At 37.3% G+C, this 14,602-nt stretch overlaps 1 protein-coding gene across 2 annotated transcripts in view; it reads right to left on the bottom strand.

Moving 5' to 3' along the window:
- Nucleotides 1–14,602, bottom strand: part of Cep112 (centrosomal protein 112) — a 448,529-nt gene that overhangs the window by 345,151 nt on the left and 88,776 nt on the right. For both annotated transcript variants that reach the window (XM_057774090.1, XM_057774091.1), the window contains one exon: nucleotides 13,423–13,566. In XM_057774090.1, coding sequence (XP_057630073.1) covers nucleotides 13,423–13,566 — 144 coding nt within the window. The remainder of the gene's footprint in view (nucleotides 1–13,422; nucleotides 13,567–14,602) is intronic.

Below are 14,602 nucleotides of genomic sequence, written 5' to 3'. Positions count from 1 at the left end.
GATATAAAATAATGCAGCCCTAAAACTAGGATAAGAAACCTGAAAGAAAGGATGTTAATGCAACATCCTATTTCACAGGCTCTAGAAGACAATATAGGGGAATTTAGTGGTATACAACAGAACCAGGGACAGGTTCTGTGACCACAGGAAATGAAAGGTTACCTTAGATACACATTACAGCTTCCCACATTGGGAGCTTCTGGCTGGCAATTGATTGCACTTCTTAAAGTGGACATTGTTTATAAGCAGAAGTTACTATAGGCATTAGATTAGAAATTTAGTTTTTGATTATGGGGAAATTTGAATTTGGCATATATAGAGCAAGAGATGACAAAGAGGGCAACTGAGAGGTTTTTGGAAGAGTCCAGAGATGAGGCATCAATGGCCTGGACTCAACTTGTAGAAACAGAAGAGAAGAGATGAGATACAGGGAAAGTTTCAGAGAAATAAAAACACAATTCCGAAAAAAACTAAATAAGCAAGAAGTGAAAAAAGTACCAGTCTTTCTGGTTTGACTCTAATGTGCTAAGAGATTGATGAAAAAGACTAGAATTAAGAAAATGTATTTAAAAAGAGAGAAAGTTGTAAAAACTACATGATCTTGGTATGAAGTACTATAGATACGATTTCAGTAAGTCTTAGGAAGTATGGCTGTTTATTTCCAACCTCTAAGAGATTAATAACATAAAAAGGCAGAGTAGAGGACCAGGGGTACAGTTCAGTGACAGGTCACTTGCCTACACTCAGTTCCTAGCACAGGGAAAGAAAACAACAAAACAACAACAACAAAAAAAACCACTTAGGACTAGAGATAGTGTTTTAGTATTTGTTTAAAAATAGAAAGTTTTATCTATGAGACTCCTATTAGAAATTTACTGCCAATGTCAAAAGATATAAATTGCATAGACAAAATTACAATAAATGGCCATAAAATAAAACAAGACTCAACAAAAAGCAAAAACGTTAAAAGCATAGTAATATAACAGAGGACGTTATTCTCCCTGACAGTCTGGTCTTCTGTCCTAGGCACGTCTTGAACTCTACCTGGCTTAGTTATTAAATCAGGAACTTCTCACAAACTCTGTGCAGCACTGATGAATTCTGAATTCACATCTGCTCTTTTCACGATTCTCTTCATTTATTATTATGTATAATGAAATCTGAACATGCAGTTTAAAATTCAATATTCAGAATGCTTCAAAGGTCCAAAACTAGAATGAAATCTGAAAATGACCTCTTAGATCTAAAGTGTACTTTTCTTTCCAAATAGACAAAAATAAAAATTCTATTGTGAAAGAGATTTATCCATTTGTATACTTACAGATTTTGATGTCAAAAGTGGTTCTAGAGCAACAGAAGTATAAGGATGAATTTTTAAAGTATCTGGAAATCTGGAATAGATTTGTCAACACCTACAGTTACTGAAGCCTCCCTCTTGTGCTACCACTGCTCTCCAGTTTTATGTTCCTTCCACCATTATCCCACACCCTTAAAATCCATTTCCACATATCCCCAGACTTCTGTTTGAATGAACTAGGAAACTCACTAAGCTCTTTAGTAGTCTAGTGTACCTTCTCATGGACTACACTTTCTACCTCAACACTAAGGGCTTTAGCCTTCAATCTGGTTATAGGTCTAGAGACACCTATGGGTGGGTTCTGAGAGACATCAGTATTATCTTTACTGGACATTTTTAATGAGATAAAAATTAAGTAAAAAGATTATGTCAGCATAGATGGCCAATAGTAAAAGTAATACTCTTGCAAGCAGGTATACATTTTTATATGTGCTTATGTATGTTTTGTACACAACTTTTCAATTTAGTCCATGGAAGAATTCTGCTAAAAAAAAAAATCATAAGCCTGTGTCTTACAGTAGCAATTCTCAAAATTCAACAAATTCCTGAGACCCTTTGATTCTCGGTAGGTCAGCAAGTTCAAATCTATTTTTAAATTACATGAAGACATTGATGTTTGTCTATGCAGTTTCTAGAGGTGACACTATATGAAATCATAATAGAATAAATGCAAAAGTGAATGAAAACCCAGTCACCTTCTATTAAGCCAGAGGTTAAGACTGACAAAAGTAAAAAGCAAGGACATATGTCATTCAATTTCTTTTCTTTATGAAATTTAATTTGTTTGTATATCTTTATCATGTATGTACAGATATAATAAAACATTTATATTTGGTACTCAGACTGCAAGTATTAAATATTGTTACTTATGTTCATATGCTATGGTTTAATAGTTTTATTTTAAATGAATAATTAACTAAAGTTCTGTTAAATATGGTAAAACCCCAAGTATGACAGCAGACACCTATAATATCAACACCAGGATGCTAAGGCAGTAGATGTTTAAGTTTAATGCCATTCTTGACTAGACACTTAAACCTTCTCTCAAAAAGCCCCAACAAATAAATAAAACCCAGCAGCATAAACAAACAGCAAACAGCATGTATCAGCCATCCTGTTGTGATTGCCATCCTGTTGTGATTAGCTGATGATGAAAAGTACCAAATTCACCCCTTTGAAAACCAGTTTCTATAAGAAATAGAAAGCACCAGAATAAGCATGTCTTTCTCTTTCGTAGACCTAATTATTTACTTTTCAGTATTTTCAATCTTAAAGTGGGAACGATTAAACATGTTTTTTTTACCTACTGTTCTTCGCTGCACCTAACATACAAAGAGATACTAAAGCCAATGTCCAAGACTTGTAAGTAATGTGACTTTGTTATCTGTTTGTTTGGGGCAGTGCTGGAAACTAGACTCAAAGCCTTCCACAGTCTAAGCAAATTATTTACCATTAAGCTCAATTACCAGATGTAAGTGTATTTGAATGGAAATAGAATGTTTTCAGAATTAGTATGAATCACTAGGTTACAAAGGGTCCCAAGTGCAAAGACAGTTGGCCTCACACAAAGGCTATGTGAAGACACTGGCACAGATCCACACAAGAACACCTGCTGATGACATAGCTTACAGCTGGGAGCCAAAGAATGTCAAGGACTGCCTGCCCCCAAAGGAAGTCAAAAGAAGCAAAATAGGATCCTTCTCCTACAGCACCTTCAAAGACCACAGGTTCTGCAGACACTGAGTTTTACCTCCTGGCTGGGAATTGTTAAGGCAATGTATCTTTGTCATTCTAGGTCATCTAAATTACAGTCATTTATTATCCAGTACTGAGTAATTAATATACCTATCACATTGCAATGTTTATGTTTGTGTTTTTTAATGACAATATCCAGCATTAAACTGACAATAGAAGCAATTTGCTAAGAAGAATATATAAGTACATTATTGTGGCAAATATTAATCAGTGTCTTTCTTGATAGAAGCATTATTAATAGGAGGGGTTTATACATTTTATATATTATATATGAATTTTTATTTAGCTATAGAGAAAATTAAATGATATTTTCAGGAAAATGATTCTAAGTTGGAATCATTATATGAAACAAAATAAATCAGACTTAGAAAGAGAAATACACTATATCTTTTTCTCATATGCAAATCCTAGATTTTAGTGTGGGGATGTGCCCTTGAGTGTACATGTCCATGTGTGTGCACTTGGGCGTGTGTGTGTTTGTGTGTACTGTCGTAAGAAACAGCAGGGAAAGAAGAGCTCTCGAGGACAGAAAGAAAAGAGGGGACTGGAACACATGTGAGAAGAGGGCAGCAGGGCTTCGGGAGAAGAAGGAAAGGGACAGCAAAAGGAGACAAGGGATGAGGGAGAGGGAGTAGGAAGGCAGACAAAGAAGGACAAAATATGCATGAAATGCCATCCTGAAACCCATTATCTGTGGGCTAGTTTAAACAACGAGCAAAATAATGACACTAGGGAAGGATCTTTTCTTCGAATTGTAAGCTTGCATACCTTTTGAAATAAGAATAACTTTGCTTTAAAAACTACGATTGCCAGGTCTCTGTGAGTTTGAGGCCAGCCTGGCCTACAGAGAGAGAGTTCCACGACAGTCTCCAAATCCAAAGCTACACAGAGAAACCTACCTTGAAACCCCCCACAAAAACTATGATACTATGATTGCCATCAATCTTTAACATTTCATATAAGTTCTAGTCAACGGACAGCAGTGAAGTAAAATACTTGTTACATATGTTTAAAAGCCTAAAATCCATGACAAGCATGTATAGCAAAAATGTATCTCTTAAAAATATTTATTCATTTACTTGTTTATTTATTTAATTGATGTGTCTGGGTGTCTTATGTACATGGATGTCTGTGCACCACATGTGTGCAGTGTCGTGGGAGCATTCGACCATCTAACACTGCAGTTACAGACAGTTGTGAGCTTCAGTAGAGCAGCCAGTAACTTACACAAGTCCTCCGCATGAGCAACAAGTGCTCTTAACCATTAAGCCACCACTCAAGCCCCCCAAAATAAGTAACATAATAATAACGTCAAAAATATCATAAATAATATTCTGAAAAAAATATATTCTCCAAACCCTATTTCTTTATGAATGTGGGGAGTTAATTCTAAATATAACCATCAAAGGAAAGAGTTCAGGCAGGACAGTTCTGCTCAATAAGGAAGATGGACATGCACACTGAGCATCAAGAGTGACTATAAGCCACAGTAATGATGTCAGCTAAGGCAAAAAAACTAGCTAGCTGTAAACCATGGAGAACTTCATTGAAGGGAAGTTACATACACAACAGCCAAGGCAGATCAAGAGAGAGGAGGATGGACTCAAAAGTGAAACTGGAAAAACAAGGGTAGTCATGCACATGAAAACAATGAGATTAGATTTTAATTAGTAGTCACAAAAAAGTAACAACAGGAAAGATTAAAGACTCCTGTTAAAGAACAATTTAAAAACCTTTAGTAAAGCGTACATATAGGCAAAAATCCTGCACTCTCAGTAGAGAGATTTGTTTAACAAGACACAAAAAAGCAGGACTTGTGTGGCAGTGTGCAGGTGATACTTGCACTGAAGACTAGCCATAGCCACATAGTAAGTACCAGACCAGCCTGAGATGGGCAGAGCAACCTTGTTTCAAAAAAGGAAAGGAAAGGGAAGGAGAATGGGGAAAATGGAAGGAAGCAGAAGAGGCAGGGAAAAAAGAAGGAAAAGGAAGGATATGAGTAGGGGAAGGAAGATGGGAAGAGAAAAAAATAAACAGAGGGAAATCAAGATAAAGGGAAGGAATAGGAAAATTGAAAAGAGATGAAGAAAAAAGAAGAGCGAAAAAGAAGTGGGGCTAGAGGCAGGGAAATAGGCAGGAGAGAAAGACAGCGGGAATGAGGGTGGATAAAACTGATGAAGTTAGGGCTTCTTTCATTGAAAGATTACCTCTCCCTCTATTATAGGAACACTATCTCTCTTGAAAGTTATATTCCTTTTAGAATTGGTGAGGCCTCCATCTTACATATGGGAAACTGCCAATGGGCCTTTTCAGGAGTCTCTAAAGTGAGGCTCACCATTTCCTCACGACTTGAACAAACTCTTACTTTGCTTTCTATTGCCGAGATAAAACACTAGGACCAAAAATGGAATGTGGAGCCAGGAAGTGATGTAGAGGCCATTGAGGAATGCAGCTAACTGGCTTGCTCTTCACAGCTTGCTCAGTCTGCTTTCTTATACAATCTTAGACCACCAACTCAGGGGCAACACCATACATAGAAAAGTGGGTTCTCACACATCATTAAGAAAACAATCACAGGCTTGCCCATAGGCCAGTCTCATAGGAGCATTGATATTCCTTCTCCCAAAGAACTCTAGCTTTTGCCAAGTTGACATAAAACAAAGCAGCACAAGCTCTTGTTGACCAATAAAAGAACTTGATCTCCTGCTTTCCCAAATCCATATCAGAATAACAAACCAAAGGGACATGAGTTCTCAGTCCAAAATAACTGAGACCTGTGGAAGATACATTGAAAGACAACAAATTTATTTTTAAAAAGCAATGTAATTGTGATGTAGGATTTCCCTCTATATGCTGTGATTACCATTGAAGAATAAAGGGCCTATAGCAGAGCTATAGGGGAACAGAGCTAGGCTGGGAAAACTAAGCTGAATGCTGGGAGAGAGAAGGCAGAATCAGAAAGAAGCCATGTAGCCACCGAGACGGACACTGGAACTTTACCCAGTAAGCCACAGTCATGTAGCAATACACAGATTAATAGAAATGGGTTAAATTAATATGTAAGAGTTATCCAATAAGAAGCTAGAGCTAATGGGCCAAGCAGTGAGTTAACTAATACAGTTTCTGTATAATTATTTCAGTTCTGGCCAGCCAGGACAATCAGGCAACCTGCTACTACACAATTGTCCAAGATTGCTTTCTGTCACTGTGATAAACACCATGACCAAAAGCAATATAAGAAAAAGGGGTTATTTCAGCTTATACTCCTAGGTCACAGTCTATCACTGAAGGAAGTCAGCTCAAGAACACAAATAGGAGGTAAAACAGAAACAAGAATGTTGGTTATTGGATCACTCATTAACTCATGCTTAACAATTCTTATATATATCAAACCTACCTACTTAGAGTCAGTGCAACCCATAAAGGACGGGATCCTCCCACATCAATCATCAATCTAAACAATTTATCACAGACATGGTCACAGGACAATCTGATCTAAACAATTCTTCAACTGAGGTTTCTTCTACCCGGGTGACTCTAGAATATACCAAGTTGACAGTAAAAACTAACAAGGACAATATTATATATCATGTTATGGTTCATAATATATAGTACATTATAATTGTCTAAATATAGTTAGAACAAATAGATCTAAACTAACAAATATATTCAAGATGCTATTAACAAATTAACTGGTGAGAAGGGATTTTTTAGAGTCAAATGAAAATACTTGGCATGAAAAATCAGTTGAAATAAAAAGTAAAACAGACATAATACGTAGGAGCAAACCTATTAAAGAATGAATTGATGAGGGTAGAATAAAAGAAGCTTTCATAGAGAGAAATAAAGAACAGTGAGAAACTGCAAGAATAGAAAACACAAAATAAGACCTAAGAGACAGAATGAAAAGCTCTTTTTTAAAAAATAACTTCTATGAATACATTTCTCATAACAAAAAAAGAAAAAATATTAAAGAGATCAAAACAATGACAAATGCCATTTCTAAAAGCACTATAGAGACATTTAGCATGTGATGTGGGATTCTCTTCTGTATGCTGTGAATACCATTCATTAATAAAGAAGTTGTTTTGGGCCTGTGATAGAGTAGAGCAGAGCTGGCGAGAAAAACTAAACTGAATGCGAGAAATGAGGCAGAGTCGAGGAGAAGTCATGTAGCCCTGTGGGAGATAGTTGCTAGACTTTACCTGGTAAGCCACAGCCACGTGGCAATACACAGATTAATAGAAATGGGTTAAATTAAGATATATGAGTTAGCAAATAAGAAGCTAGAGATAACGGGCCAAGCAATGGTTTAATTAATACAGTTTCTGTGTGATTATTTCGGGAGTCTGGGTGGCCAGGAAACAAACAAGCAGCCTCTTACAACAAGCATGCATAAACCCTGGGGATCTGCAAGTATTTAAAACTACTTATTCATTTGGGAAGCACTAGGGGCCAAATTTTTCCTAACATCACCTTATAGGCATGGCCCCACTGTTTTCTGGCATTGAACACTGAGTTAAAAAGTCTGAAGGCATCTTGATACTCTTCGTCTCATAAGCAACTCAGTTTTTCATTGGGAGGAAGTGATGCTTTACAGCCTGCTACCCAAAGGGATTTGGAGGCTCTGGAAATTCTGTTCACCACAGCCAGCAAATTACGGCAAAAACTCTGAGTCTGTTTCTTCTCTCCAAAAGATCACCAGTGTTCTCCTAGAGTTACAAGTGAGACGAGCCTGTGCTCCACAAGCTGGAAGAGACCATCCACACCTGCTGTCTGCTCTTGCTTAGTTTAAAAAGTTGCATCAGGTGGATGATGGTTCTGATGTGTTCTTGGATTCGATTTGCCAGTATTTTGTTTAGTTTTTTTGTATCAAAGTTCATGAGTGAGATTGGTCTGTAATTCTCTTTCATAGTAATGTCTTTATATGGTTTGGGTATCAGGGTAATTGTAGCCTCATTAAAAGAGTTTGGCAATGTTCTTTCTGTTTCTATTGTGTGGAACAATTTGAAGAGTATTGGTATTAGTTCTTTGAAAGTCTTGTAGAATTCTGAGCTGAAACATCTGGTCCTGGAATTTTTGGGGGTGGGAGACTTTTGATGACTGTTTTTATTTCTTTAGCAGTTATAGGTTTGTTTAATTTGCTTATCTGGTCTTGATTTAATTTTGGTAAGTGATTTTTATCCAGGAAGTTGTTCATTTCCTTTGAGTTTTTCAATTTTGTGGAGTACAGATTTTCAAAATATGACCTGATGATACTCTGTATTTCCTCCATGTCTGTTGTTATGTCCCCCTTTTCATTTCTGATTTTGTAAATTTGGGTGTTTTCTCTCTGTCTTTTGGTTAGTTTGGATAAAATTTTGTCTATTTTGTTGATTTTCTCGAAGAACCAACTCTTTGTCTCATTGACTCTTTGTATCATTTTCTTTGTTTCTAATTTTGTTGATTTCAGCTCTCAATTTGATTATTTCTTGCCACCTAGTTCTCCTGGGTGAGTTTGCTTCTTTATGTTATAAAGTTTTCAAATGTTCTGTTAATTCACTAGTGTGGGATTTTCCCAGCTTCTTTGTGTAGGCATTTAGTGGTATAAATTTTCCTGTTAACACTGCTTACATTGTGTCTCATAAGTTGGGGTATGTTGTGTGGTCATTTTCATTAAATTTTAGGAAGTCTTTAATATCTCCCTTTATTTCTTCATTGACCCATTGATGATTCAGGTGAGCATTGCTTAATTTCCATTTGTTTGTGGACTTTCCGGAATTTGTGTTGCTGTTGAATTCTAGTTTTAAGCCATGGTGATCCAATAAGATCCATGGGGTTATTCCACTTTTTTTTTTTTGTATCTGTTGTGGTTTGTTTTGTTACCAAGTATGTGGTCAATTTTTGAGAAGGTCCTATGAGGTGTTGAGAAGAAAGTATATTCTTTTCTGTTTGGATAGAATATTCTATCAATGTCTGTTAAGTCCATTTAAGTCATAACATCTGTTAGTTCCCTTATTTCTCTGTTTATTTTTTGTCTGACTGATGTGTCCAGTGGTGAGAGTGGAGTGTTGAATTCTCCCACTATTAGTTTAATGTATGATTTAAGCTTTAGAAGTGTTTCTGTTACATATGAGGGTGCTCTTATATTTGGGGCATAGATATTCAGTGTTGAGATTTCCTCTTGATGAATTTTTCCTGTGACTAATTTGAAATGTCCTTCTTTGTCTCTTTTGATTGATTTTAGTTTGAAGTCTATTTTGCTAGATATTAGAATAGCTACACCAGCTTGTTTCTTAGGTTCATTTGATTGGAATTTTTTTCCCCAAACCTTTACTCTGAGGCAATGTCTGTCTTTGAGGTTGAGATGTGTTTCTTGTATGCAGAAGAAGAATGGATTCTGTTTTTTAATCCAATCTGTTAGCCTGTGTCTTTTTGTAGGTGGGTAGAGTCCATTTATATTAAGAGATATTAATGACTGGTGATTACTATCTCCTGTTAATTTAGTTTTCGTTGTTGGTGATGTTAATTTGTATGTTTTCCCCTTCTTTGGGATTTGCTGCTGTGAGATAATCAATTGTCTGTGTTTTGTTGATGTAGCCAACTTCCGTGGGTTGGAGTTTTCCCCTTCTAGTACTTTGTGTAGGACTGAGTTTGTGGCTAGGTATTGGTTAAATCTGATTTTGTCATGGAATATCTTGTTTTGTCCTTCTACGGTGATTGAAAGTTTTGCTGGGTATAGCAGTCTGGGCTGCATCCATGGTCTCTTAATATCTGCATAACACTTGACAAGGACCTGCTGGCTTTCATTGTCTCCACTAAGAAGTCAGGTGTAATTCTGATAGGGTCTGCCTTTATGTTTGTTGAAGGAGCGATGGGCTGCGTTCCTGCCACCCTGCTCCCAGCCACCTGGCTAGCTTATGCCTCGAAATAACAACACACAAACTGTATTCATTTAAACACTGCCTGGCCCATTATATCTAGCCTCTTCTTGGCTAACTCTCATATCTTGCTTAACCCATATTTACTAATCTGTGTAGCACCACAGATTAGTGGTGTCTTACCAGGAAAGATTCAGCATGTCTGACCTGGTGGCTTGCTCCATCGCATCTGACCAGAGAGGAGAGGCCTGGTGTCTGGCTCACTTCCCTTCTTCCCAGCATTCTGTTCTGTCTACTCCACCTAACTAAGGGCTGGTCTATCAAATGGGCCAAGACAGTTTCTTTATTAACCAATGAAAGTATCTCTTCCATCATATGTTACTTGGCCTTTTTCCTTTGCAGCTCTTAATATTCTTTCTTTATTCTGTATGTTTAGTGTTTCGATTATTATGTGGTGAGAGGACATCTTTTTTTATCCAGTCTATTTGGTGTTCTATAAGCTTCTTATATCTTCATAGGTATATCTTTCTTTAGGTTGGGAAAGTTTTTTTCTATGATTTTGTTGAATATATTTTCTGTGCTTTTGAGTTGAACATTTCCTTCTTCTATACCTATTATTCTTAGGTGTGGTCTTTTCATGGTCACAGACCTCAAAAGAACGGTACTCAACTTCATATGAAAAAGCAAAAAACCCAGGATAGCCAAAACAATCCTGTACAATAAAAGTACTTCTGGAGGCATCACAATCCCTGACTTCAAACTGTACTACAGAGCTACAGTACTGAAAACAGCCTGGTATTGGCATAAAAGGAACTGAATTCAAGACCTGGATATTAATTCACACACTTTCGAACACCTGATTTTTGACAAAGAAGCAAAAACTATCAAATGGAAAAAAGAAATGGTGCCAACCTAACTGAATATCAACATGTAGAAGAATAGAAATAGATCCATATCTATCACCATGCACAAAACTCAAGTCCAAATGGATAAAAGACCTTAACATAAAGCCAGCCACACTGAACCTCATAGAAGAGAAAGTGGGAAGTACACTTGAACGCACTGGCACGGAGAATCACTTCCTAAATATAAGCCCAGTAGCACAGACCTTGAGAGAAACAATTAATAAATGGGACCTCCTGAAAAAACTTCTGTAAAGCAAAGAACACAGTCAACAAGACAAATGACAGCCTACAGAATGGGAAAAGATATTCACCAACCCCACATCAGACAGAGGTCTGATCTCCAAAATATACAAAGAACTCAAAAAATTGGTCATCAAAATAATCCAATAAAAATGGAGTACAGACCTAAACAGAGAACTCACAACAGAGGAATCTAAAATGGCTGAAAGACACCTAAGGAAATGCTCATCATCCTTCGTCATCAGAGAAATGCAAATCAAAACAACTCTGAGATTCCATCTTACACCTGTCAGAATGACCAAGATCAAAAACACTGATGACAACGTATGCTGGAGAGGTTATGGGGTAAAGGGAACACTCCTGCATTGCTGGTAGGAGTGCAAATTGGTACAGCTCCTTTGGATATCAGTATGGCGATTTTCAGAAAATTAGAAAACAACCTTCCTCAAAACCCACTAATACCACTTTTGGGTATATAGCCAAAGAATGCTCAATTGTGCCACAAAGACATGTGCTCAACTATGTTCATAGCAGCATTGTCTGTCATAGCCAGAGCCTGGAAACAACCTAAATGCCTCTCGACCGAAGAATGGATAAGGAAAATGTGTTACATTTACACAAAGGAGTACTACACAGCACAAAAAAATAACGACATCTTGAATTTTGCAGGAAAATGGGTGGATCTAGAAAACATCATATTGAGTGAGGTAACCCAGACCCAGAAAGACAATTATCACAAGTACTCACTCATAAGTGGTTTTTAAACATAAAGCAAAGAAACCAGCCCACAAATTACAATCCCAGAGAACCTAGACAACAATGAGGACCCTAAGAGAGTCATACATGGATCTAATCTACATGGGAAGTAGAAAAAGACAAGATCTCCTGAGTAAACTGGAAGCATGGGGACCTTGAGAGAGGGTTGAAGGGGAGGGGACAGGCAGGGAGGGGAGCAGAGAAAAATGTAGAGATTAATAAAATCAATTTTAAAAAAGTTGCATCAGGGACATTTCAAGCACATGCAAATGCATTATGATCAACACCTTCTGCCCCACCCTTGCCTCTTCTTTCATACCTAGCAGCCCCAATATTGCAGACTCACTGAGCTGCCTGATGCCTTCCAGGCTGTGTGGAACAGCTCAGCTATGGTTCCCAGAGTCCTGGGCTTTCTTGAACCTGTCAGATCAATGTCAGTCTTTCCAACGCTATTATGATTTGAATCTGAACTGTTTCTCACAAAGTCACGTTTTGAAAGTGTGGTCTCCCGGTAGCTGTGCTGTTTCAGTAGTCTGTGAAGCCTTTAGGTGGTGGACTCTACTAGCTAGGGGCGAGCCTTTGAAGGTTAGTTTCTGTATACTTTGCTTGCCAGTAATTTCTTTGCTTCTTAACTTGCTGTTCCAAAAGAAGCCTCTGCCACATGTTCCTGTCACCATGAACTCTACAGCCTTCCCAGACTGAGAGATCCTCTGAAACAATAAGTCAAATGAATCTTTCATTGTACAGTTTCTGTACAGCATTTTCTTTCGGTGGCATAAATGTAACTAATACAAACTCCAAAAGCTCTATTAACTTTTGTGGGTTTTGTCCATCTTCATTTCTGAACTTTTCATCTGTTTTTTGTCATTTTTTACAAGAAACAGAGATCAAAAATCCCATCTTCAAGCAACTAATTATATTCTTAAACCGAGTCTTTCTTTTTCACTCATATGACTGTCTAATTCTTAGATGCTGCATTTTCAAAGACTCTAACTGTTGAAAGCTTATTATGTAACTTCATTCATATATCAATTCAATATTGCCAAAACTATTATTTTCTTATCAAAGAAATAAGAAAACTTAACATTCAAAGAGTTAAGAAGACCCCCAAAGTGCTAAGGATTTGATAGTTCTCCAGGTGACACGTGTATGTACATGCCCCAGTCAAGAAGCTCTGCTAGGAGACTCTGTCAGAGCAGAAACACTCCCAATTTCCATCACACCAACTTCAAGTATCATCAAAAATCGCTCTTATATCCAGTATAAAAGAATTTTAAAAAGAAAATAATTATGTCTGAACTAAAAGAAAATGAAAAGAATTTGCAACCACTTCTAAGAAATTAAGGCACAGAGGCATCATCAAACAATCCAGAGTCTGACATCTCCGTGAGCTTCTAGGGTCTGTCACTCTCACTATATCAAGTAAGAGAGTAGAGCTTTTTCTTTAAATTTAGTAACAAATTTATATAAAATGTGTATCAGTGAGGGGTGCAGACATGGAAAACAAGATGGATGTGAAGAGCGAAAGAGAGAAGAGAAAATCACTTACTGTGGACTGTGTCTGCACCATGTAGTCACCCTCCATTTTATTCAGCCGCACGTTTGTATCCTCCAGCAATTCCTGAATAGTCTCAGTATGTCGCTTCTGAAGCTCAAATTTTTCCTTTTCCATTTCTGCTACAGCATTGTGAAGCTGCACAATGAAGACAAGACTCTTTCACTATCATGGAATATGTTATTTTGATAATTAAAAAAATGTTTTCTAATGTTCCTATTTATATCTATAAAGTGATCTGAACAAGAGTCTAAGACTCACAAGTAAAAATATCACACAAAGAGCATACATTTTTTTCCTCTGCTTTCCAGAACAGAAAATTTCAATAGGTGGGCAAATACTAAAGGAATTTTCTGACTTGGGTAAGAAAGTAAGTAAATCTGATAAACAGTACATTTCTCAATGAAACATTATTAGGAGTCTGAAAAATACACAAACAGAAATATTAATAATCTTATTGTTGTTCATTATGAATAACAACTGTATTATTTATTTCATTTGTACAATACAAATAGGAAAATGCTTCTTCTCCTATACAAATTTCCAGTAAGGTACTCATTCAGCATTCCATAATCAATACAAACAACAAACACAAAGATCACATTTATGAGTGGAATATGCAGCAAGGCTGACAACATGGCAAGTATCATATACAAAGATCTTAATTGACTGATAGTCTTATGTTGACTAAATGAATGAAGCTATAACAAAATCACTGTGAACTAAAGTAAAGGAAGCAGACAACAGAGGAGGTCTGAACAGGATGCGCAGCGAGCTTCAGGGCAGAGGCAGAAAGCTGAGCAGGCAGAGCACAGCTTTCTGTCTCTGCCTGTGGCTGCTCACTCTCGGACCTCACTAGGAACGGAGCTTATCCAGTGTCTGTATGAGATGGAGAAAGCAGGGGTTCCGAAGAGTCTAACAGATGCTCTTAACTCGCTCTCTGTGAACAGGCAGAAAGGCAAGGGGCTATCACAGGCAGGGTGAATCCTGACCCAGGAGATACTGAAACAGATGCAGAAAGCAGGCGAGCACAGAACCAGCCTAGCAAGAGTCCCAAGAATCTCATTCCAGGTTCAAGCTCAACAAGAAGAGTAAGGATGACTCAGAAATGGCCACCCGGAAGACCCTTGGACTTTGCAAATTTAATGTAGGCAGTTTTGACTACTGTAAGCAC

The sequence above is a fragment of the Chionomys nivalis genome, chromosome 7, assembly GCF_950005125.1.
Source record: "Chionomys nivalis chromosome 7, mChiNiv1.1, whole genome shotgun sequence".
NCBI lineage: Eukaryota > Metazoa > Chordata > Mammalia > Rodentia > Cricetidae > Chionomys > Chionomys nivalis.
This window is presented reverse-complemented; position numbering and strand designations above follow the sequence as displayed.